Raw genomic sequence first — 25,790 nt, 5'->3', positions numbered from 1 at the left:
AATACATATTAAATAACTTTATTATCCATACTTTTAACATATAAAAAAAGGTATAAAAGCCTCAAATTATCTTTTAGGAATGTTTTTTTCAATATTGAGAATCACTAATTATTATGTTTGTACCTGCAGACAGGAAAATCAGTGTTCCCTCTTCTGCAAAAGCTTTAGCAGTCTGCCCTTCTGCTGTCTTCTGTCTCAATAATCCCTTTCTGTCTCTCTTGCTAAACCCTCCTGCTGAACCTGATACTGTTTCTTCTAGTTCATCACTACGGGAGCAAAATGTTGCGCTCGGAATCAAACTCTTCAATTACTCAGTCTCCTATAGGTTGGCAAATATCACACTTTCTCTCCTTGCTCCATGAACCCACCAGTGGTATGTCTGTCTGCACATTTGAGTGTGTGCTGCTTTTGTTGGTCCTGGTGTGTCCGATTGGCGCAGCGTGGCTTTGCGTGAGCGCTCATTGTGAGAAAATGGCACTGGCAGACGGAGGCCGCGCTCACAATTCGCCTTCACACAGCTGTGGCTGCTTTTCATGCATGCAGTTGTTGGTCTTAGTCACATCAACCGCTGTCATTCTCACTGAGGCACGAGTGTTTTAGACTTCATAGGAACAAAAGCTGCTTTCTTTTTTCTCAGCATGTATTAAGGGTTGAAGCATCTTTCTGAAGTTACCAGGTAGATTGCATTTAAAGTCTCTGAGGAGACTTTCTGTTTACATTAGAAGAACACATGTAAACCACAGTCCTTGCTAAAGAAAAATGCTGTATTTTTATACTACTACGTAGAGTTAATACTATACTTATTTCACTTTTTACTTTATCTAACAGTGTTGTTTTTTATAATCGCATGATTTTTTTTAGTAAAACCATAACTATTGTATGTTTGTATATATTTATGATTTTAAAAAAAGTGGACAGTTTTAGTCATTACATTCTTCAGGACATACTATTATGGTGCTTACTATAGAAGAAGAGAGAAGACAGTACGGACAAAAATATTTTTAAATTATTTTTTAATAAAAAGAAGATCATCACAGCGTGTTAGCACTTTATTTAAGTCTGCATCCTAATAATTTCAACCATGTTTACTGAGTAGTTTCCTGGAAATCCTTTGGAACTTGGCACTCAGAATTCTATCTTGGAAATATCTTTATTTCCAAGATATAGATTGTATTATAATTTTAGAATAGAGAGGGAATATGTATTTGATTTAATTAAATGTCTTTTTGGTGGAATTAGGTCTTTAGATGGTATTGATTTGTTCAGGACCCACTCCAATCAGCTTTTGCTCTATTTTCAAAGCATTCCCGGTGGTATTATGATTGTGCAGTTTTTAGGCCCAAAAACTCTATTGTTATCCAGGAAATCGTTTCTGCAGAGCAGCAGTAGTCCATTAGAAATTTCCCTTCCAGTTGTGGGAAGGACTGCAAGGGCATCCCATCGGCTACCCTACAGCCCCTCACAGCTCCAATCTAACATTGGCGGTGCATAAAAAAGGGGATCAATATTGGAGCTATCCAGCCGTACAGTTTTGAGCCAGATTCCAGCTCAGGAAAACAAAGACATTAAGGGATTGGTGTCTGCAAGTGGATGCATCAGAATGGTATGGAGCTGGGAGTTTGTGGCTTGCTGATCTTAGCACCCACATCACTGTTACATCTTTTTCTACTGCTCCTGATTCACAAGAATTTTAATAAAGAAATACTCAGAAATGTAATTTTAAATATGCCCTCCGTTTCAAGAAAAAAGCCACAAAAAATAACAAAAACATGATTTTCATTGGAGTGGGTCATTAAAATGTGAAATTATTAGGAAAATCCAGACTTGACAGGAAAAATAAAGTGCCATTATCATCATCACCATTATCACCATCTCATCACCAAAGTTAGTATTTTTATGCTGTTTGGCTCATTTGGACTTTTTTTTTTTTCAGCAAAAGGCCGGACCAATGTAGAACTACGAGAGAAATTCATCCTCCCAGAAGGAACTACGCAGGTGATGGCAAGCTTCCGCTACAGAGGACGCAGGTCTCGGCCGTCGTCCAGGGGAGCCTCTCCCAATAGATCCACCTCCAGTCAGAGTTGCCTCATCCCGGTGAACCAAGCAACAACCAACACAGCCAAGGTTCGAGAGATTCCAGCCTCTCCACAGATTAGTGCTGCACTCTCAAGCAATCCCTCCCTGTTCTGGTCTCATGTACCTGACTCTGTTAAGTTCATCATCCTGTTGATTATTTTTCTGCTTTTTTTCTTTCTCCATCTAGTATTCCATGTAGTTTTTGATTTGTGAATCCATGTGTTTTGATTTGCCGTTGTTCCTCAGACTCCCCAACACATAACCCGCAATTATGATAAGCCATGGCTTACAAACAGCAAACCCTCCACTCCTCTTAAATCATCAGAGTCCTTTGAAAGCCAAGGTTCATCCTCTGAGGTATAGTCATAACCAGCACATGACGAGCAACCTTCCAGTCATGTAACACAACGGAAATCTGCTACAGAGCATCAAATTAACACATAAGCATAAAGAAATATGTCAGGATTTTAAGTGTTTTCCTACATTTTAGTTTTAACTGCATGTCTGACTCACTCTAACAAGTTTGACAAATGCAGATTTCAGTTAAAGTTTTAAACTTAAAGGTCTATGTCTGCTTAGAAGAGCTTCCAGCTTCACATTAACATGTTATGCCAGACTTTATACAAATGCTAACTATCACACACTAACATGCTTACATGTTGTAAAATGTCTTCAGATTTCTGTCCAATCTAAAACTAACAATGTCACACTGGGTCCTGGCTGTTGTGTCTCACTATGGAGGATTAAAACTGACAAGAAATAAAAAAAAATGGTATAGAAAATGGCCAGTAAAAACTACAGAATTTCGGGAATCAGTTAATACAGAATACAGTATTAACCTAAAATTATTTTATTTATCTAATCTTGTGTTTGTTAAAATTGATTTTATTCATAATCTTGTGTTTGTTGAAGTTGATTTTATTCTGATCATTTGTCTGGGATTCCATCATTTTTGTCTTATTTCTAATAGAAATCATTTCCTCTTTTTCTTAAAAATATTTTACATCATTCTCAAACCCCCCTGAATTTTTTTGTTCTTGTTAATATTTATTGTAATGGCAGTTTCAGTCCTCCACACATTAAAAAGTAAATCTTATTTTTTTGTGAAAGAGAAAAAAAAACTATCCAAGTACTTTACGGTCTGTCTTTTACAGAGCACAACAGTACAGGGCAGCAAACTGCGTCTTCCTGGTTATTTATCGGGGAAAGGGTTTCAGTCGGCTGAGGAGGGAACCTTGATCAACGCTGCTGTGCTGAAAGCTCGAACACAAATGGCGGGAGGTGAGCATAATTTTTAGATTTTTATTTTTAATAACAGCATTGCTGCAGGTTTAAAGACCCACACGGATGAAAATTGTGTTTTTCACCTAGTGTTGTAACATTTTTTAATGATGGAGGACATACTGTTATTTGAATGAAATTAAGCTTAAAATTGCATATTAAGTATTTCGTTATTCAAATAAATTTAACAAGCACTCCATTTTGATACTTGTCCTGTGATATGCATATAAGTTGCTCTTTAATTATAAGTTACAAACCGACAGAATAAAACAACTGTGTAAAAAATAAGTTAAAAAAGCTAAGTAAAGTATAATGAGGGTAAGATAATATAAATTTGCTTCTTCCCACTCTCTATTGTGCAACTAAAGACATTTTTTCTGACTAATTTCACATTTAATTGGATTCAATGTGTCATGTAAGGTACAATATGTATAGATACAAATATTTCTATTTATGATCAAGAGTAATTATATTGCCATTATTTTCATGTTTATGGAGTGGACAAAAAAAGTTATTTATTAAAGTGCTTATTTGTGATGTAGAAAATATGCTTGGAGGGGCCACAAGCTTCGTATTCTGCTCCGCTCCACTCTAGAACGGGGAGGGGAAGGGGGTTGGGTCGATCCTCGCCTCTTCCTACAACAGCGAATTTCTAACGAACTCCTGAAAAACAAGACAGGTTTTTTATTTTATTTTATTTTGGCTAAAAACAGCATAATCATGATATAAAGACCACTGAGAACGATTCCAAATAGATCGTGAGATGATCGGTGTGGGGGCTTTAAAGATTCCTTTAAGCGTTTTTTGGTCATAGCTTGTAATCAATTTGGGAATTTGTTTGTAGAGCCCAAGAAAAGTTCAAGCCGACCAGGAAGTAAAGCCGGAAGCAGAGGAAGCAGTCGCAGAGGAAGTGATGCCTCCGATTTTGACATCTCAGATATCCAGTCTGTGTGCTCTGATGCATCTGAGACAGTCGGTGAGTCCGCTCGAGGGACGCCTCGATCCTCTGCTCGCCAGCAAGGAGGGAAACCCTCCAAAATTCCCACTCCCCAAAGAAGATCCACTCCCACAAGCAAACTGGCCAAGGTATCCAAGCGGCCTTAAGACAAGCAGCCCAAGAGCTAATTGCACCCCAATAAAAAAATAGACACTGGAGATGTCTAACTGAAAAACTGCAAATGTTCTGAGTGTTATTTAAATTGTTGCAAAGATGTAAATTATTCTGTTAAGAGGCAAAATGATTTTACGTTAAGTGAGAATGGAATGTCAAAGGCCTTCTGTATTTTTTTCATGTACATTATTTTTGTGTGAAAATATCAAAATGTTTTTTTATTGTATTTTATTTTATTTATGTGAATCCTGTCGATTTTTCATAAACACTAGAAAATCTAGGAATGACCCTGTTGAACTGTTAATTAACATTTCATCACACTAATGAAGGACAGTTCACAGGCTAACGCTTGGAGAGTTACTGGACGTACTGTAATTTAAGTTTTTGATGTGTGGAGTTGCACTGCAATTACCTATTTAAGTGGTATGTTATACTACCAACTTGCATTTAATGTGCAATGCAATATGCTAAAATAAGCCCTTGTAAGCACTGCAGAAACCTTGGAAAATCTCCTTTTTAGAAGAGAGTAGCAGAAACCGTGTAATCCTGAAGCTTTCAAGTCATGTTTGTCTGTCAGCCGCTGCAGCCCTTCCTCAGATCCACCTCTGCTCTGCAATGTGTGGCCTTCATGAAGTGCCACTCCATGTAGCCATTCTCTGTGTTCATGTCAATGTATGGTTAATTTGGGTAGAGCTGAAATTGTTACTGTAAAACTACTTTGTAATAAACCTGCTTGCAGAAAGCCTCCGGAAAATGCTGGCGACTACATTGTTGTCTCGTGTTTCTTTACTTCAGCTGTTTTTAAATTCATTACTTGTGTTTATGCTTCTTTTGTAATGCTTTTAGTTTTCAATATTCTTTTCCCCTGCAAGTTCTTCTGAAACTGCTGATCTAGTCTTGCTGGAATGTTTGCACAGGATCTTGTGTTTGACTGTGAAATACAGCATGGACTCAACATAGACTCAAACTATGTGACCGTTTTAAGTTTTTTTTTTAAATTTCACTTAAAAAATTAAAATTATTCTGCAAAATGTAATATTTAAAAACTTTCTACGAAGTGTTTTGAGTAACTTATTTAATTTAGACCAGATCCAATTACTTTGCACTTTGTTCTTGTCGCCTTTTTTCATTTTTCATGTCTTCAGTTGATGTCAAAGCTCTAGAATTACTAACATGTCCCTGAATGTCAGCATAACTGGCCTATGGGAAGACACAAATCCCCTCAGGATCTGCAGGTGGAGCGGAGCTCAGGGGTCAGAATGGGCCTCCTGTTCAGCCCCACTTGCACTGGATGTCACTTTAAAGTGGAGTATATCTTCACAGAAGTAACTGAAAAAGATCCTTCAGCAGGAGGTCTGGGATTTTTCAGGAATATGTGAGTAATTCCAGCAGTTTTTCTATAGGTTTAAACATATTTAAGGTAGGTAAATAATGTGTTTCTATCAGATAAGATTTTTAAGCTGATACTGTCATTGCAGCAGCTGGATGACTTATTTGTATTCATTAAGGACATAAAATAAATGCATCCCTTTGAGTCAAAGAAAACTTTTTTTGAAATTATTGCCCAAGGTATGTTAAATAAAATAGATATTAAGTAAAAAAATATGTTTTAATTTGTCTCCCTAACAAAAAAGAACAAGTTCAGAAATGTATGGTATTCTTATAGTTTGAGTTAGGATTGAGCTAATTTGACACGCAGACCTGTAAGAGCGCCCAATGATGTTAGTGAACACCTGCAAGAGTTCATAACATTTGGGAAAATGACAAGAAAAATGACCAAACAATTTAGAGTATTGAAAATATTTGTTAGTTCTCTCAGGGTTTGACACTTTTGCTCATTTAATCTTAGGTTAAATTTTGCAGTGCTCAAACATATTTGAAACAATTGACAAATTAAGAGAAGCATTTCAGTGGACTTGCTTGTTAAATGTGTATAAATGTGTATATATATATATATATATATATATATATATATATATATATATATATATATATATATATATATATATATATATATATTTTAGAGAGATGGCAAAAGACACCCTGTTATGTCTGGGGTCTACAAAAAACGTGTAATAGCACTTCACCTGTCATTATTAGTTATTAGTCAAAGAAATATTTTGACATAAAAAGCCCCACCACCCTAGATCTGAGGCAAACAGAATGCCTCAAATATAGTCTATTTCCCTAACAATGATACATGAGACAGATGTTGCAATAAATAATAACTCTGTAAGCTTCTGATTTTTAAGCATTTCATATAAACCACAATTTTCGTTTTTAAACAATAGCATTGTGTATTTTTTTAAATTAGTATTCTACTATCTTTTGTATCTATGTTTTTATTGCATTTATTATATTTGTTCCAAGACTTCTCTTTTCTAAAATAAAAAAAAAGAAACAAAAAAAAGTCCTAATCAATCTTCATCCAGTTTGACTGATTTATTGGACTTTTGCATCACAGGCAACCATAGCTCTTGGGTTTACATAAATCAAGAATGCCACCCTTCAAAGAAGTGCTGGCGATTGCAGCCCTCATTTTCAACCTGGGACTGACTCGGGCCCAGACGTTGCCCAGTAAGTTCCTTTGTATTCTTATTGTCTTGCAATGTGTACAGTTACCGGTAAGCACCCTGCTATATTTCTATTGGGTTTCAAAAGCACTTCATACTTAATAAACATATGCATTTTGTTTGTTAACCCTTGTGCTATCCTAGGCACTTTAACATTGGGAGTTGGGTCATCTAGACCCCACAAGACAGTGTGTTGAACTTTTTTCTTTAATGATTTGTGATCTTCATTGGTTTTCATGGATTACATGAAATCCTCTTCACCTTTATCCACCTTTGTCATGGTAGGGAGAACACGTCAATGCTCATCTTGACCCCATAGGATAGCACAAGGGTTAAGAGGATACTTGGTCTTTATGGGGTTTATTACTTTTAGCACAAACACTGACTGCACTAATAGAGTAGGACCAGCAGATGTCAGTGCTTTTCATCCCTGCGTTTCTCACTATGCTGACAGCAGTGGTATTTTTATTTTATTTTTCTGTCAGTTTAGGTGGGACCACTTTTAGGCCATTGCTGAATTTACCCAAGGAGATAAGCCGTTGAGATCTTAAAAAAACAAAGTGTTCATTTTTATTAAACCAGTCAATTTAATCTACATTGACTGTGTTTCACAACAACAAAATGTGTTTAATTGAATGAGGAAAGCAAAAAAGAAAGAAAGAAACAAACAAACAAAAAAGCTGCTGTAAAGCCCACCACATGAAAGAATAGGAATAAATTAGTTTTTTTTTTTAAATAAAGATGTTTTTTAAACCCTTTGATTAAATCCCTAAATATTAGCCATGTAATTTCTATGAGATATAGACAGTATAAATTAGGATACGTTGGGTGATTTGGTGAGTTTTTGCTCACAACAATGTTAGTTCAAGATGCAAAAACATTGACATGATTGTTCAAAAAAAGGATCTTATTCACCCAGTGTCTCAAATTTGATCCACACATTTTAACATGGTGTTACTGCATTATAAATGATTAGCTATCAACAAATTTAGCATTTTTAATCAATACAGCAAGTTGTTTTATAAATAATTAAGAACAATAGATGAGTTATAGTCACCATAAAGTTCTAAAATTTGCAAAACATTTTCCCGGCAAAAGTATTTTTTTTTTATTTCATGGAAGCTGTTCTTTTGAAACGATTAGTAAAAGCCTTTCCACTGCTCCTAGTGGTATGAGAATCCACTAAAGGACAGAAAACACAAACCAAGTTCTATACAATGGGTTTTGAGGGAAGTTTGGATCATAGAAATGAGATATTGGTCTCAGAAATGTATGCATCTATGATATGAATGGTTACATAGGATTATTTAATATTTCTCAGACCACAAATCTAATTTAAACTGCAACACAAAGAATTCAGAGTTTTGAACACAAAAAGCTAAATTCACGGAGAAATGTCATGGTAGTTGTTTTTGATGGATAACAATATAATAACTGTGTTGAGATCATGTGTAAAGATGTGAATAAAATTCTGAAGAAGTTCACCTCCTTTGATGCATGATGGATGCGATGTCAAAGTAAATTGATTTTGTGCTGCAAGGCTTTGATCTGCTGGAGGAGTTTCATGTGCCTGAGGCAACTGGCGTGAGGAGAGTGGATGGATCGCAACCAGAGGCTGTTGCCTATCGTGTAAACCCCTCCATCCAGCTACAAAAGGCTGTGAGGTACACATTCAAACAAGAGCCACTGACCCTTATAACAGAAAATGTATTTATTGAGAACTAAAGCTGCCACGGGTACAGATACAAGGCACTAACCCACAATCTCTATAGTCAGACAAAATTGTCTGGTATTGGTATTTGTCAAAAGTAGATTTTTGATGGTATAGCATTTCAATGTTTTAGTAATATTTAATTATTTTAAAATTAATGTAATTTTTCTAGCTTAAAGATTTTTTTCCCTAAATGACCTGAATTTATTTTCTAAGAAAATTGTTGGATAATTTTCAAGATCTAATTTTAGCATATGTTGTTCCAGGAGTGGAATACCTTGAAAAACATAAAAATAGCAAAGAAAAAAAGAAGGGATCCAATTTCAAGCATTTACATCTGTTGCAGGACATCCACCATGTGACTGATTGCATTCCAATTAAGAGTGCAACCATCCAACACATTGCAATTGTGTTTTTTCAACACATTATTAAAAACGTAATGTGCTAAAGTTGTGAAAATGTTTCATGAACAAATGAGTCTTTTGTGTAATGAAAAGATGAATTAAGAATGAATAAAATAACTAAAATGGCATTTAAATAAAACTGTTTCAACAGTTGTCATTGTTATGTAATAGTGGAAGAATGTGAGCTAAAGTCATTCATACACCTGGATTATGAAAGGTGTGGACAGAGTGGATGGAAAAGAAGAATATTTTAAGACTGGCAGTACAGTGAAGTGTTTACTCCTCTTTTGATTATAAATTATATGTTTAAGGAAGCAGTAAAAGTTTGATTCATTTTGTTTAATTTTTTGCCTTTTCAGGTTTTCAAATACAATAAAAACTTTCTCTATTTTTCCTCCAGAAACCAAAGGTTTCGTTCTTTTAGCTTATTGTTCTTCTTATTACAGTAAAGCTACTGTGTTAGCTAAAAAAAAATTTACTTTGTCACAAAAACATTTTAATGTCTAGTCTTTTTCAATTTGTTTTAACACAAACCTTAACATTTGACATGCTATAATGACATCAGATACTGGGAAAAGTTTGAATATTACTTTGAGAATCCCATCCTTTGACCTCTGAGTGCACTCAAATTTTACTTTAATTTCAATTGAAGATGAAGAGATAAAAGAGGATATATGCTTATTTGTGTGTGTTTTTGTATACTTTGTGCAGACTGACAAACTGTTAAAGTTTCTGCTTGTTTGTTTGGCTCTCCCCAGCTTTAAACCTTTTAACCTTTAGCTGAGAATTTTTCCTCAGTGGCTGTATCTTTTGTTAGCTTTTTCTGGTTGACTGTAGTGTCATTTATTGACAGGCAAAAATACATAACTGGAGTTTATTTGTTCATTTTTAAATATTGCAGAAATCTGATAAGCTTTTTAATAACATACAAATACTTTTCAAATTTAAAGTTCATGTGAAAACAAATTTCCCAAAATATTTGTTTTCCTGAAACAAAGCCAAAATATATAATAGAGTTCACTTATGTCTTGTATGTCCTCACAAATGCCCTCAACTCTAACAGAGAAGGTTTTGTTTAAAGTTATTCAGCTCCCTGAATCTATGCTTTGTGTCACAGGGATGTTTATCCAGACGGACTTCCCTCCGAATACTCCATCATTGCAACATTTAAGGTGACAAATGACACTGCTCAGACATCATGGAATCTGTGGGAAGTCAGCGACCCACAGGGACAAGAGAAAGTTGGCTTGCGTTTCCACAGCAACACACGCTTGTTAGACTTTTTCTACACCAGTCCCCATGGGAGTCACATGTTGCGGTCTTTTCACGGCATGGAAAAGTTATTTGATGGAGGGTGGCATAAGCTGGCTCTGAGTGTGAAGGGCAGGCAGGTGAGGCTGCTGATAGACTGTGAGGAGGTAAGAGTGGAGCCTGTTGATGGGCCAAGACCTGTCATTCGCCAAGGATATACTTCCATTGTCAAGAGGGCTATAGGAGACCGCTCAACTTTGGTACGTCAAAACTAAGACATACATTTTCCTCTGATTTGACACAGCTTTAAATTTTCATGCATATTCTTTTACTTTTAGGTGGATCTCCAGCAGATGAAAGTGTCCTGTGACCCAGAGCAGGCCTATTCCGAAGGCTGCTGTGAGCTTTCCAGTGCAGTGAGTCACCAACTTATCAACCGCTTTTTATGGAATAGGAAGATTCCCAGCCATCCTGATCCTTGTATGTTTATGGCAGTGTGGAGGGTATGCAGAAATAGGTTTAACAGGTCGAAGAGCATCTTGCAAATGTTTGCATGGACAACCTGGCATTCAGGGCCCCCCTGGGACAAAGGTGAGTGTACCTATGGAAGGAATTTGATTAACACGAATACAAACCCAAGCTGTGGTTGTGCTGACATTTTCTTTTCTGCAGGGTCACCGGGGTCTTCCAGGAAATACAGGTGACCCAGGAAGACAAGGCAGTTGGGTAAATAAATAGACTGGTCTGACATTCTCAACATGAACATTAAGATGACTTGTAGGTGGGTGTCGCCATGTGAGACAGCAGCAACTGAGACAGGGCAGGATGTAAACAGATCTGGAAGCAGGAGCTCCTGGCAACAGTGTCCAAGGGACTCCTTTGATACTTTGAACACTCTTCTGTCCATTTTTTTGAAGATTTGGGAAGGATCCAAGATAAACTCAACCTTACGTTGATGTGACACAATTTATTTTTGTAGCTGTGGGGGAACCACATCTGTTTTAAAACACATGCCCTGCTGGTTTAGAATATAAGATTTAACTCAAACTGGCTGAAGTTCACAAGATTTCTAATGGTTTTGCTTTTCCACTTGGAAAAAAGGGGAGCCAGTAGTAATGAATCCCATACATAGGAAAACCAAGTGGTTAAGCAACAGCTATACTCTCCCAAGAGTTCAGTAACTGTTTAACCCTCCTAAACCCATTTAGAAGTCTTGTTTTTGCATTTCTTTTGTACATAATCTACATGAGTTTGCCTAAAGAATACTGTATTGATGTTAAACAACAAAACCCTTTGACCCTTAAAAGAATACTCAGCTAAAGTTGACAGATCCACAAACAAAAGTAAATTAACATAAACTCTCTCATCTTTCCCCTTCTGGGGTTGCAGACATGAAAATGCCCATGTCATCATTTATACCTCCTTAATTCCTTTGATGCTCAGCAGTTATCACTGTTGGCCACATCCCGAAAACCCTAAAAACAGGAAAAATGTGTTCAAAAACATGGATATTTTTCAGAACATTTAATTCATGTTTAATGGTTTGGCATGCAACTTACCCTGGAGCTAAGAGAAATCCCCGAATCTGCACCAGGAAACACATGTGGACCTCAAGACCAACACATACCCAAAGCATTTTTCCAGAACTGTAAATGCTGCATGTTCATGTCTTGAATTGCAGCTGTAACTCATCTGAGAGCAAACATCTGTCACATGTAACTGGTTGGGGTTTTGGCCCTTTGCCAGCTCAGGATTCAAAAAGGTTTGAATTGTTTATCTCTTTCTCTACTGGCATCCAAGGAGGGCATTTGCTGGCACAGATATGTGGATTGCCCATTTCAGGTGGTGGGTGGTCCTTCGTTTGCCTGAGTTTTCCTGCCTCAAAAATGTTGTAAAGTTCATGGTCATGCCATCTCTGAGGTTAACCTCTGCCTAGCTGACTATGGTTGACATACACCGTTAGGTGAGATTGTCAAATAAACCAACAAACTAAAGGCCTTCTGGCCTCTTTAAATTTGTCTGAGGGCTCGGTGTAATGCAGGCCAGTGGAAAACAGTTTTGCATTTACTACTGAAGGAGTCAACATCTGTGTAAATTAATTTTGATCCATGTTGTTGTTGTTTTTATAAAGAAGGCTTTCTGCCTACTTTTCACTTAAGTGACTAATAAGATTCTGATTTAAAAAAAGCTGCAAGTGTAAATTCCATCATATAAACAACAAGACACTTTAAAAAAAATATTGTTCGACCAAATAGTATAAAAATACATAAACCATCAGATTTGAAGTAAGAAATTGTTTTACTTTTAATTAATTTAAGCCCATTTTAATCAGAAACAGCTTTTTAAACAAATGCATCTTGACCTTACAGTCATTTTCTGTAATAGTTCGATCTGTAAAAGTTCGATCTAATTATCTAGTTATACTACAGAACACTAAATTAAAGCAAAAAGTATGACTTTATCCAATTTATAGTTATGATAATGTTCCATGTCCCCAGATATTCCATGTCCCCAGGCGACAGGCTATCATGTTTGTTGTGTTCAGAGGCAGATTCACTTGAAGACCGGCTCCAAGAAAAATTCTGTTTTAGCTGTTCTTAACATGTTCTCGTGGTATTTTTGAAATGATGGAGGAAATGTATTAAGAAAAGTAAACTGAAAATTGCATTTCTGAGTTTTTCCTCTTGCTGACGACTAGATACATTAACTTTCCTTTTCCTCGTCCGAGCTGGCATCTGGCTCAAAACGGTACGGCTGGATAGCTCCGACATTGCTTGCCATTTTTGTTGCACCTGTAATAAGTTGGGGGTGTGAGGGTCTGTGAGCTAGGGGGAGAGCGTGTAAACAAATGGGTGACAGGAAGTGGGGGCAGGCTTGCTCTTCACTAACTTAGAGTCAAATTTCTAATGAACTTTTACCACTCTGCAGAAACTATGTCCTAGAAAACAACAGCTACTGGTCAGTTGGATGAAACTATAGACCAGCAGTTTGGAGCAGACTTAGGACTCAAGCTCATAGTTCCTCTAAATATTGCCACCACAAACTTAACCCCAGATATGGTGTTGTGGTCTGAGTCAGAACATCCTATATGCAGAAGATTGTGTCTTTCGTGGACCTCACACTTCCCTGTAAGAACTCTGTAGAAATGGCCTGTGACAGGGAAAAGCTTAAACACACAGACTTGGTTGCAGAGGGCTGGGAATGTAGATGGAGAGCTGCACTCACTGGAGTATGGTTCTGTGTGGTTTGAAAGAAAATCATCTCTCTGCCTAGAGAGCTGAGTATTATAGGAACAAGCTTAAAGCAGGTAATTGATAACATGTCTGACACTGCTGCTAGCTTTAGTGATGAAAAAGAGAATTTATGCAATATGGGGCAGTGTCAGGTGAGTACAAAACTCCATAAAAGGTAACTTAACTTTTGGTTTTAATGAAAGAGGACTATTATATATACAGTAGCTTGAGGTATGGGAGCAGATAAGGTAGGGGTAGTTCTGGGCAACTAGAACACACTGTTGAGGCTGACTCAACAAAACACCGATTGTTGGGAAGGTGTCCAAATGAAGAGCCCAGTGATGCAATTGCATTATTGGAGTCAAGACAGTTAAGTGTGGAGCATGAATGCCATCCATTAATCCATCTTTTAAACCCACTTTGATCCTTTTGGAGTCACAGAGTTGCTGGAGCCTATCCCAGATACTGTTGGGAAAAGCCAGGACACACCCTGGACGGTCTGGTAGTCCATCACAGGGCCTCACACTTACATTCACACCTAGGGGCAATCTAGACTCACCAAATGATCTACAAAGGATGTGCAAATAAAATAAAACAAAATTGAATAAAATTAAATAAAAGAGAAAAAGAATAATGTAACTGACTAGTCTGACAAAAATGATTGGATATCATGCACAAATGCTGACTTGATTTATGGAAATATAAAAGTATTTCCTTTTGTTGCTTTTCTTCTGTACAGAATTTCCTTTTTTCTGATGAATAACGCCAAATCTCTTCGAATGGCATAACAATTTCTTATGAAACTCATTTCAAGACTTTGGCCTTACACATCTACGCCTGCAACATTCAAATCCTGATTGTTATTTTTTCAGGGAATCCGGGGAAACACAGGAGACTATGGCAACATTGGTGAAACTGGACCAAAGGTAATCTTTTTGGCCAACAAAATGTTATCAATAGCCGCCTTTAAAAAGCCACTCTGTACAGTTTCTGGTGCATCTCTGTGCAGTGTAAAACTGGTTGACTTGTCATGCATTAAACCAAAAAGTAATTATGTTCTAATCAGTGTTTTTAAAGCTTGTGACCTGTTTTTAAGTTGAAGTAGGTATGGCTGGTTTAAATTCAGATCATCATGGAATGCCGAAAAAGCTTTGCTTGTCGTTGGAGTTTTGAGTAGACGTGTACTCCATTATAAATATCCAAACTGTCTTAGGACTTTTTTTATTGCTAAATAAAAAGCTATACCTTACATCAGCTCTTATACATTCTTGCATTGGATGGAACTGGCCTTTTTTGTGACATATTTTCGTGTGTGAAAATGTTAAATAAATGGGAATGTCTGTCTCTTGTCTGTGTTGTAAATGAAGACATCAGAGAAGCTGAAGCAGAATAAAAGGCGCCTGAATTGGATGTTTATCCTTCAACAGCTGTGTGAAAATGGCTGGTGTCACTTTTCAGTCTTGCTCAACAACATTAATAAAAACCTCTTGTACACATGTTCGTAGGGTGAACAGGGAATCAGAGGCGAGAAAGGGATGAGAGGACCTTGGGGCCAAGTGGTAATTTGGCTGATCTGTTTGTTAAGCAAAAAACAGTCCAGCAAAAAACAATAATATGAATATTATGGAAACTGTTGTGTTTATAGGGTGACAGAGGTCCAAAGGGACTGAAAGGACTGAAGGGGGCAGCAGGATTCAAGGTAACGCTGGCTTTGATTCAGAACTTTCAGAAAGTTATTGAAGTTGCACAGTTTTAGCATCATTTTTCATTTTAATTTGCATCAATAAATATGACATTTTTTCTATAATCAAAGGGAGTTCGAGGACCTCATGGAGACATTGGAGAAACGGGAAGACCAGGAGAAATTGTAAATACTATAGAGAGAATGGAGAAGTATTTTTTAAACCATTGAATAATACTGATAAGGTTTTGGTTTTCTTGAAGGGTACTAAAGGTGTCAAAGGATATGGAGGGATTCCTGGATTTCAAGGCATTAAGGTCCTTGTGTCGTTATTTTTGCTTTGACTCATTAACTTTTAGGTTTAAAATAATTCTTAATTACTGGTAACGGTTTCTTTTATACACTTTTTGTATTATAGGGCCAAACGGGGCCCACTGGTGCAACAGGTCGGGCGGGACCAAGAGGAAAGCAGGTGGGTCATTGTTTGACCCCTTGTTGCATCGTCAAGTGAGGAATGGCAAAAAGCTCATTTTAGATGTGCTCAAGCTTTATTAAACCCTCCTGTCGTGTTCGGGTCAAATCTGACCGTTTTACAACTTATAATACTCATAAATATTATGTTTTACATCTGATTACCTCAAGACCTTATGATATCCTTCACACTGTGTACTTGAACATATAAAAGTGATGATCACCTATTTCATTCAATTTTGAGTGTTTTAATCAACCTTGTTACACCTGTGGTGTTCCCGGTCAAAAGTGACCGTCATAGGAAATGAATGGGTATCCAGAGTAAATTCATTCAACATACAGAAAACATCCCCATACACACTGCCCCAGCTCACTCACACACTCTCTCACACACACACACACACACACACTCTCTAACACACACACACACACACACACACCCACCCCCACACACACACACACACACGCACACACACACACACACACAATTTCTTTTGTGGGTACACATGTCTTTCTGCTTATGTGCCGATCCTCTCACGTGAACCAACTTCCTAATGATACAATGTATCATATGTTTACACAGACTAGACAGGTGTCTTTTGAACCCATTTCTTTCCCACGCTTCTGTACCTATCACACGTGAACCACACTTTCCAGACTAATCAATGTATCATATGTTTACACAGACTAGACAGGTGTCTTTTATGTGAACCCATTTCTTTCCCACGCTTCTGTACCTATCACACGTGAACCACACCTTCCAGACTAATCAATGTATCATCTTTACACAACCCCATACTATATATAGCTCGATGTTTGCCTTGCATTCCTTTTACTCTGAGCACAATGAGTAGACGACTGAAGCGTTTTTCTGTGGAAGAGGTTCTGGTCCAGGTTCTTGGGCATGATGAAGAGGGCACTGAAATTGAACCAGAGATAGAGGAGGATGTCTCGGAATTGGAAGACATCACAGATTTTGAACCAGACTCTGAGGAGACTGACCAGTCAACAGATGGAGAGGGAAAGGCACCTGAAGAACAGGCACCTGAGGAAACATTTCAGTCCAAAAGTGGACACTTGCTCTGGTCATCATCCCCCCAGGACCGAGGAGGTAGAGCGAGAGTGGAAAACATCATAAAGATGACACCAGGACCAACGCGTTATGCAGCATCTCGTGTGGATGACATCAAGTCCAGCTTCCAACTCTTTTTACCAGAGTCCATTGAGGGAATTATACTTGAGATGACAAATCTGGAGGGGAAGCGTGTGTTTGGGGACACCTGGAGAGAAATCGACCTGGTAGACCTCCAAGCCTACATAGGTCTGTTGATTTTAGCTGGAGTGTTGCCAGAAAAGGAAGCGTTGTGGCCTCTGTGCCCCTAGAGACATCAAAACGAGCCTGACATGCTGCAAATGTAATGCTTATGTTTGCAAGGCCCACTCTGACCTGAGTGTCACATGCCACTCATGTGCATGAATACACACACAAACACACACACACACACACACACATACCCACACACACCCTGTTGAGTTTGGTGTTTGGTTTTCCATTTATTTTTTGTATTATATGTTCATTTTGTAGTTCATTTTAGTGCCCAATTGTATTTTCACTGATGTTATTTAATGTTTACATCTACAAATTGTCGTTAGACACTACTTTTAAATGTTTTTCTCAACTAAAGAATGTTTAATAAAAAAATTGGTGGTGAAATTTTTTTTGTGTGCTAATTTAAGACCAGTTAAAACAGACCGGTCAATTTTGACCGGGAACACTAAAGTAGGGGGCTGAATGCGAACACGACCGGAGGGTTAAAACTATTATAATAACTCTTTAGTGGCATTCACCTTCACAGCATTTGATCACGTGGGTGGATTTTTTTCTGACATCTGAAGGATTTAACTGTAACACCAAAAGTTGACAAATTAAAGACGAGTCTGTACTAATTCAATAAACCGTTCTTATGTGTTGAAGAACACCTTTTATTTCAGAAAAGTCTTTTCTGTACGCTGCATGTTGAGGTATGATTAAAATTTGGTTTGAAATGTCACATGTAATGGTTTTGCAGGGCATTGTGGGGGATCCTGGAGAAAGGGGAGCTTCTGGAGAGAAAGGACAGCCGGTAAAAACCACAGAAGAGTGCCATTTTATAACTTAATTAAAACACAGTTGATTTTAAAGTGAATTTTTATGTTATTTGTGTTTTCTTCTAAAAACTAGGGTGTCCCTGGACCAGTGGGCAGAATTGGCACTATTGGAGCAAAAGTAATTTACTGCGGATGTAGTACAACATTAGTAAAAGAGCACTCAAATTTGCTAATTATTGTAATACTAACTGCACGTACAGGGTATTCTGGGAGATCCAGGTTTGCCTGGCAGAGATGGTGATCCCGGAATAGAGGTATTGACAGCTCATAGTTACAAATTTGTGTTAAATTTTGGCAAAGGATTGTAAATGTCATCATTTGCTTGCAGGCTTATCAAGGACCACAAGGCCCCATTGGAAAGCACGGACAAAGTGGAGCCAAGGTTCATTTTAAACCCCCAAAAAGTGTGCAATTGAGTTACTTTGGCAGTTTCCTTTATTGCCACTTGTCTTTTACAGGGGGAAAAAGGTGCCCAGGGGTCAACAGGAGAAATGGGTCCCCAAGGTCGAACTGTAAGTCAAATATTTAGACATCTCAACAGCTGAAGTTAGGAACACAACATATTTGAATCGTGAAAAAGTTTGCCATCTTAAAGATAAATAACAGGAACAATGCAGTCCCTTTAGACTGGCTATTATTTTCAAGGGCCCAAGAGGCTACAAGGGTTCAGCAGGGAAGCCAGGAAGACCTGGATTTATTGGCCCACCTGGGCCTACTGTAAGTGCGCCAAATGAACTTTCTTAGGTCTTCTAAGCCCCAGATACATTTGTCTACAAGTTATCAGAAAATGTCGTCTTTTTACAGGGTCACGTGGGTGTGCCTGGAAAACCTGGAACAAAGGTAATACATCCTATCCTACACATATTACCCGTTAGAGATATAAAATAAGAGCAAAAGGACCATTTTATGGCACAATTACTGTGGCAATTGGGGGATTTTTTGCTGTGTCATTGAGCCAAGCAGAACTATGGTTGTGTTCCAGTGCCAAACAAAGACTTTTTCCTGGTTTGGAAACAAAGTCTAGTTCTTAAGAACAAAGCAGTTATCCCCCGGCGGCAGCAGACAAATCTGTTGGAAAAAAATTCTAAACAGAAGCAGAAGAAAAATATCATTGTTTTGTCATCTATAAGAGTCTTGCACTAGAGCTAGTGTCCTCATGTGTTATGCCGGGTAGATGGTAACATGCGCTGAATATCTCCTTACGATTCTACATATGTAACAAGAACCAAGCTTAAGAAAACTACAGATACTTGATCAGATCAGTGTAGGTCTACATTTAAACAAATACAACAGCAAAATGCACAAATTTAGAGCAAAAATAAGTAGTAAAGTTTCAGGGAAAAATCCCCAAAAAGAACAAAAACACAACTTTATTCAGAAAATGACTGATTAAAAATACAGAAAATTGTAACAGAGCCATACTTGACAGATGTAATTATAGTGAAGTAGTACAATCTTTTTCAGCTGGTATTTTGAAAGAAACAAGTAGTTAAAAAAAGAAGTGGCTGAAAGACTTTTACCAACTTCACTTCTGGATATGAAGTGACATTCCCCTGCTCCATGATATTATAGGCTTAGAATAGATCATGTGACATGTTTTCGACGGTATAATTTGAATCTCTACCACAAATCAGCTGCAATGAAGAAGAAGGCCACAATTTGAAACTCTTTCGATTTTATTGATATTCCAATAAATTAAGTCAAATGCACATCTTAAAAGCATAAAAATGTCACGTAAAAAACTCACTTTTTGTGTGGACATCATGATAAAAAGAAACTCCGACCAATTTTGATTCTAATAATAGAAATTATGTCACATCAACGATTTAAAGTTTCTTTTTGTGACTTTTAAACAGTGCAGATGTGAGAAAAAGACAAAAACACTGGATTTTGAACTTTCAGAGGAGAGTTGGTGCTCATTTTGAAACTATTATTCTTACACTTTGCTTTTCCATTTATTACTTCTCTTTATCAAAACAAACGGATTAAGACTTGGAAACCGCAGTGGTCTTGGCTAAAATGCACCCTTTATTAATGGCAATCACATGTTTCAAGTTAAACGTTTGCTGGAGAATAAACAGGCAGTCGCCTGACTGCAGCAGCATTGACAGTAAAAAACACAAAGCACGTCTTTAGTCTGCTACTGAGGGGTTGTAGCCACACGTCCATATTTAATGGAATGAAAGTGAATGTTTCAAGCCCTGATTGCAAATGAACGTCTATTACTTTACTTTAACTTTTAAGACTGACATGTAGCTAATTTTCTTAAATATTAGTCATTGTCTGCTAGCTACTTGTCATTAATATCCAAAAAAAAGCTTTTTTCTTTTTAGAAAATTTATATTAAACAGTTGCTGCAATGACATTAGGTTCCTATCAGGTCAAGAAAAAAAAATATTGTTTTAGACAAATGTTTTGCATTATCATCACATTCCGTATGAATCTGAACACTTTTTTTTGATCTAATACATGCTTTTCTTCTTAGTAAGTAAAAAGCACATCTGTGAAAGTCCATCTCACAACTTGCAGGGAATTTATCTCAAATTATTTGCATTTGATTTGCCTTGCACAGGGTGAAACAGGAATCCAGGGCATAAAAGGAGCCAAGGGTGCACAGGTACAGCCAAGTCCAAACTTCAGTGCTCATCTTCCTGTCATTTTTTTGATTTTTTTTAACAAGACTCCTTTTATTTTTACAGGGGGAAAAAGGAGTTAAAGGACCCAAAGGAAGGGTAAGTTGGGATTCAGTCACAGTGCACAATTGTTTATGTATTTAACAATTGTTTATGTATTAAACAATTGTTAACTCTATTTGAAAAAATAAAAAGATCTCCTGCAAACAGAACATGCATGGCCCAAATTGTAAAATGTATTATGAATCCCTTAGGAAGAATAAACAAATACATCAGTCATTTAGGCCTTTTTCGACCAAACATGATAACTGCAATGAACTGTGTTATTAACATGAGCAGTCAGGCATGTTTGTAGATTTTGGATTTCTGCTTTTATATCAGTTGAAATATCCTCCTCGTGTTCCAGTGTGTTTTCAGAGTCAATAGTTGGGAAAATTTAATATAAGCCCATCAAATAGCATTCTTTGCATATTCAGGGCATCTGCAGATGCGATAAGAACGGTAACTCCCACCACTGTCCGAAAAAGAATCTTGCATATTTCTCAAATGGTATGTTCCAGATTTGGTTTTTGTTTTGAAACTGACATAAAAGATTCCCATTTTGTTTTACACAAGACATTTATATGCTGTCAGAGCAGGCCCACGTGAATCTCATAACTTTCAGTTTTCATACCTAACAACATCACGTTACTTCCTTTTATACAATTCTGTCAGTTGTGCTCTATTCTCATCTATGTGATGTAATATAACTTGTTACCCTCTTGACAATGCAGATTGGAGACAGAGGAGAGCAAGGTCCTCAGGGAGGACGAGGAAAGCGTGGCCCTGCAGGCCCAACTGGTCGTTTTGGTCCAGTTGGACTAAAGGGAGTCCGAGGTGAAGGTGGACCGGATGGGTTTCAAGGGCTCCCAGGCCCTCCAGTAAGTTAATATTGACCAATAATATCAGAAAAAAACAATATATATATTTTTAAATCACTTCTAGGAGTAAAGTTTCTTTTGTCTATTGCATAAATGCTGTTTCATCAATTTTTAATGTTTTTTGTCAAGGAAGTGACAAATCTGAAATTTGCCTTAAAAAAATGCTAGTTGCAACAATCTTTTAGTAGATATTCCATAAAAGTCCCACTATGATCATCTTTTGGTCTATTTTAAAACTGTTCCCAGTGGTCTTTTAATTATGACTTTATTAAATAATTTTAGCCAAAATCAAACTTATGTCATTTTTTGAGACATAGTTTCTGTGGCGTGGCAGGAGTTCATTGGAAATTTCCCTTGGAGATTTGTTTACAGCCCCTCACACCACCAACCTAACAATAGCGGTACAACAAGAATGTGAGCAATATTGGAGCTATCCAGCGTACAGTTTTGAGCCAGATGCCAGTTCAGATAAGGAAAACGAAGACATACATGGATCTAGTCGTCTCCAAGTGGATGCATCAGAATTGAGTGGAGCAGGTAGCTCAGAAATGCAGTTTTAGGCTTAATTTTCTTTATATCTGTCCTCCATTATGAGATAAATCTAGGAACGTGTTAAAAGCACAAAAAAACACGATTTTCATCACATTTTTATGTATCTCTATGAAAGAGGAAATCAACAAAATTCCATTTAGTGTGGCTGTTAACTCTAAGCACTCCTCAGGAAACACGTCTTGCTTTACTCTCTCACTCTACTTTGGGTTGCAGCTGAAGCTTCAGCATGCGACGTCCTTCAGCAAGGTCACCTTCAGTGATGGATGTGGTGACGATTTCTTCCACAGGGCCAGACACTCCCAGCTGAGCATGTGATCGAAGTCTGTAAAAAAGTGGTTCTGGAGCAGATGTCCACCTTTGCAAACTCAGTGAAAAGAACATGTGCTGCTGTTTGTCCTCTTTATGGAGACGTTCCCATGGGTGCCCCGGGTCCTCCGGGACAGAAAGGACAGCCAGGACCTCCTGTGAGTTCTACAGCTTAGATGTTTTAGATGCATCAGAATGACTATGAAGACATTTTCTTTCTCCATTCTCTGCAAACCTTTGGAACCACACCATAGTCTGAGTGCTGTACATACATAAATTGCTCAGTGTGTGCTCACTGGCTTAGCAACATGCAAACATATTGTGAGGGTCTGGATTAGACTGAGAAAGCTGAAGTATTTGACAGAAATGTTGGAATGAAAACCATCTTTTTCCACATTTCCATGAGGACAAATAAGTAGCATCAGACTAGACACTTGGTCTGTGTTGACTGATTTTTGGCTGTCTTGGGCTGGAAAGCCTTTTCCACATTACTACACAATGTAGAACGAGTTCATGTTCCACAGCTCCTAATCAGAGACTGTGTTTTTTCTTGAAGCCATTACAAAATGAAAATATTCCACTTTATTAGATTATGGTCAGTAACTCTGATTTAGCTGTCACTGCCAGAGAGAGTGATGCACCAATACAGAACAATGTTTCCTTTCTTTTAAACTTAATTCACTCATTTTTGTAACGAGTTGGTCTGAAGTAAGCTATTTTGAACTTCACTATATTTCCTTAGAAAAGTAAACACCTGTATAGAAGTAAAACATTTCAAGGTTTTTGGGTGAAATAAGAACATTTGCGTCTTGACTTATTGTCAGGGGGAGCCTGGTATTGATGGTGTTGATGGAGAAATGGGTCCACCAGGATTCTATGGAGAAGCTGGAGAGCCAGGCCGCCAAGGAGAACTAGGTGTGAAAAACATGAGCAACGAATTCATAGTAATAGATCCTAAAAACAGCAACTCCCACAGGGTTGTTTTGGGAAGCAGCAATGGAAGAACACACAAGATCCTTACTAATCTTTTTTCTTCTCCTATTTCCATTATTTGGAAAAGATCTACAAAGATGCCATTTGTGTGGAGCACTTTTGTTTTAAAGCTGCTGATATTGGAAAATTGTTAAGGAATGAAATTATTTTTCATTAGCTGAGAAGTGTCTTGGTTTTGGAATCAACAAATATCACAAACTTTCCAATATTAGCCTAAAATGAACTGTAGCCATAGAAAAATAATTTTAAACTTTTCCACATTTGATAAATAATGTGTCAACCTGTGTCTTTTAACATCCAAAGTCTCATATTTCAGAAGCAAATTTGGAAAATGCAGTTTTAAAAACCTGCAAAACTTGTTTTCAGTAAGTTCTAGTTATGTGTTTTCTAAATCTATCCGATTTTTTTCACCTTAAAATACTAAACCTTGGGAGCTGTTTGTCAACTCTTTGCAAAATTTTTTTTTTAGTCCCCTATTTCTTTTCATTTTCAGTTTTTACACAGGATTTTATACTAGGGAATAAAAGAGAACCGAAAGCCCCTTTTACATACTTGGAAGAAAGCAAAAAAATAAATAAATTATATATATATATATGTTTGAAAAGAAAATAGTTCAATTAGGTCGGCGTTTCTCTTTTATCAGCTTTTATACTGCTTTTCTTTCTTGATTATTGCTGGATTTGGATCTGTTACAACTGCAAACTTACATCCAAATTTTTTTAAATTTTATTTTAACTCAGATCTGACTGACATTTGGAGATTGTACTACGGTTATTTGGATACGATATATCTGCACGACTGTGATACAGGGTTTCAAAGCTGGCAACGTTTCTGCTGAGAGTATTTTGTCTTTGTGGATTGCAGGTAGCAGAGGAGAGCGGGGTGACAAAGGAGCCAAGGGTTACAGCATTCTTGGCTACACTGGAGATCAAGGACCATTGGGTACATTTGATACTCAACATCCTCTTGTTTAAATTAGTCAAAATGAGGCATAAATCAGGATCCACCTGAATGGCAGAGCATCATTCTGCTTTAGAAAATGTCTGGACTTGAGTCACAGCTTGTCTGAAGTCTGCATATAATTTCCAGGAAAATAAAGGTTTTCACTGTTGAAGGTTTGCGTGATTTGCCAAAGAGTGGAATTACTTTTTTCTGGAAGTTCCCATGAAAACTCTTAAAACAGTCCTAACCAAAGTCTTTTCATTTTCACTTTGATCCCAGGTCAGCGTGGCCGCCCCGGTAGAGCTTTTGATGGCCAACCTGGCAAACCAGGTGAGAGGGGACACGTAGGCCAGCCTGGACTCAGGGGCCATGCAGGTCTGAGGGGATCTCCAGGTGTCTGCGTCACCTCTGGGTGTGTTCAGCCAAACTCCAGTAGTGGGACACCCCGACCAGCACCACGGAGAATGAGGACTCGGACTTGAAAGAAAGCAATGGCTATGTGGACGACAAACCAAACATAAAGCTTAAAAGGACCTTTTGTGTCAAAGTCGATATATGTTGCTTAAAGCATTTTTGTGTATATATGAAATATTAACTGGGTTCTTGGTAACTAACATGTATTTGTTGGATACAGATATCTAAAAAAATGTAACAAAAACTGTATAAAAATACAAAGTTCTGTTGAACATTTTATTTCTTTTAAGTCATTTAAGGTATTTTAAATGCATATGCTTTGTAATAAAATTTTCAAAAGTACTTGAACATTGGATTGTTTATTACAGCAAGTTACCAAGACTTAATTGTTTTACAGTCAGGAATAAATTTAACTCAAGTTCTATTATACAGAAAATGTACTTTAGCTTTTACCATTATCTGTAGGTTTAGGTAGAATTGATTTATACTTCCCTAACTAGAACAGGACTTTATTTTGTATTGATTGTTGTAATGTTACCTGTACTTCTCTGTCTACTTTATAATTCTTACGATAAAAACTGTTAAAACCCACTGGAGACTGGAAGAGACTGACAAAGAGAAATAGAAGATGGATTTGCTGTAAAGACGTGAAAGACATGAAAATAAAGCATGTACCTGCGTTAAAACTGATTTATATTGTGGTCCGGGTGAATACTTGATCCTGATTGGCTGCAGGGTGTAGATTAAGGGATAATGCCCAACGAGTTGTGAAGTCCAATAATTTTCTGAAAATGCACACCTTGAAGAGCATTATCCCAATTTCCCCAATGATCGCTTGAACAGTAAACAAAAATTAAATCATTTATTAGTGTCATGGCTGGCTAGGCTAGGCAGACCCAGATGCTGGAACCCGGAAGGATGACAAGAGGTGAGTTATGGTAAGAAGTGGGTTTATTGATTCAGCTGGTGATGTAGTCTTGGTACGGCAGAGAGGCGACGTGGCTGGAGGGAGTCCGTGGATACGAGACCAGACGAGGACAGGAGGCACCGCTTGAGGAACCAGAACGTGGCGTGAGAGGAGCCGTGAAAT

The 25,790-nt window shown here is 37.5% G+C and overlaps 2 protein-coding genes across 51 annotated transcripts in view; both read left to right on the top strand.

Moving 5' to 3' along the window:
* Positions 1 to 5,234, top strand: part of dst (dystonin) — a 92,187-nt gene extending 86,953 nt beyond the window's left edge. For 22 of the 50 annotated variants that reach the window (XM_078932350.1, XM_023963631.2, XM_078932316.1 and 19 more), the window contains 5 exons: positions 260 to 373; positions 1,934 to 2,208; positions 2,323 to 2,433; positions 3,231 to 3,357; positions 4,202 to 5,234. In XM_078932350.1, the coding sequence (XP_078788476.1) occupies positions 260 to 373; positions 1,934 to 2,208; positions 2,323 to 2,433; positions 3,231 to 3,357; positions 4,202 to 4,461 (887 nt within the window). In that variant the 3' untranslated portion in view covers positions 4,462 to 5,234. The remainder of the gene's footprint in view (positions 1 to 259; positions 374 to 1,933; positions 2,209 to 2,322; positions 2,434 to 3,230; positions 3,358 to 4,201) is intronic. The other 28 variants (XM_078932357.1, XM_078932348.1, XM_078932339.1 and 25 more) reach the window with 11 other exon arrangements.
* A 474-nt stretch (positions 5,235 to 5,708) lies between these two features.
* On the top strand, positions 5,709 to 25,390 carry zmp:0000000760 (uncharacterized). The gene is made up of 27 exons (XM_011484554.2): positions 5,709 to 5,843; positions 6,933 to 7,045; positions 8,582 to 8,705; positions 10,274 to 10,667; positions 10,746 to 10,823; positions 10,903 to 10,998; positions 11,080 to 11,133; positions 14,513 to 14,566; positions 15,146 to 15,199; positions 15,286 to 15,339; positions 15,454 to 15,507; positions 15,585 to 15,638; positions 15,740 to 15,793; positions 17,862 to 17,915; positions 18,014 to 18,058; positions 18,141 to 18,194; positions 18,269 to 18,322; positions 18,399 to 18,452; positions 18,586 to 18,657; positions 18,745 to 18,780; positions 20,513 to 20,557; positions 20,640 to 20,672; positions 21,347 to 21,493; positions 22,333 to 22,509; positions 23,176 to 23,266; positions 24,209 to 24,286; positions 24,566 to 25,390. Exons 2-27 carry the CDS (start codon positions 6,967 to 6,969, stop codon positions 24,766 to 24,768), a joined length of 2,292 nt encoding a protein of 763 aa, XP_011482856.1. The 5' UTR covers positions 5,709 to 5,843; positions 6,933 to 6,966; the 3' UTR covers positions 24,769 to 25,390.
* Positions 25,391 to 25,790: the final 400 nt, after the last annotated feature.

This window comes from Oryzias latipes, chromosome 15, assembly GCF_053564925.1.
Source record: "Oryzias latipes strain Hd-rR chromosome 15, Olatipes_Hd-rR_3.1".
Classification (NCBI taxonomy): domain Eukaryota; kingdom Metazoa; phylum Chordata; class Actinopteri; order Beloniformes; family Adrianichthyidae; genus Oryzias; species Oryzias latipes.
The sequence above is the reverse complement of the archived record's forward strand: the minus strand, read 5'-3'. Positions and strand labels throughout refer to the sequence as shown.

Coding starts and splice junctions, on each gene's coding strand:
- zmp:0000000760 (XM_011484554.2), top strand. CDS start 6,967: ATGCCACCCTTCAAAGAAGTGCTGGCGATTGCAGCCCTCATTTTCAAC. Junction 18,323..18,398: donor ACGGACAAAGTGGAGCCAAG/GTTCATTTTAAA, acceptor TGTCTTTTACAG/GGGGAAAAAGGTGCCCAGGG. Junction 22,510..23,175: donor AAGGACAGCCAGGACCTCCT/GTGAGTTCTACA, acceptor ACTTATTGTCAG/GGGGAGCCTGGTATTGATGG.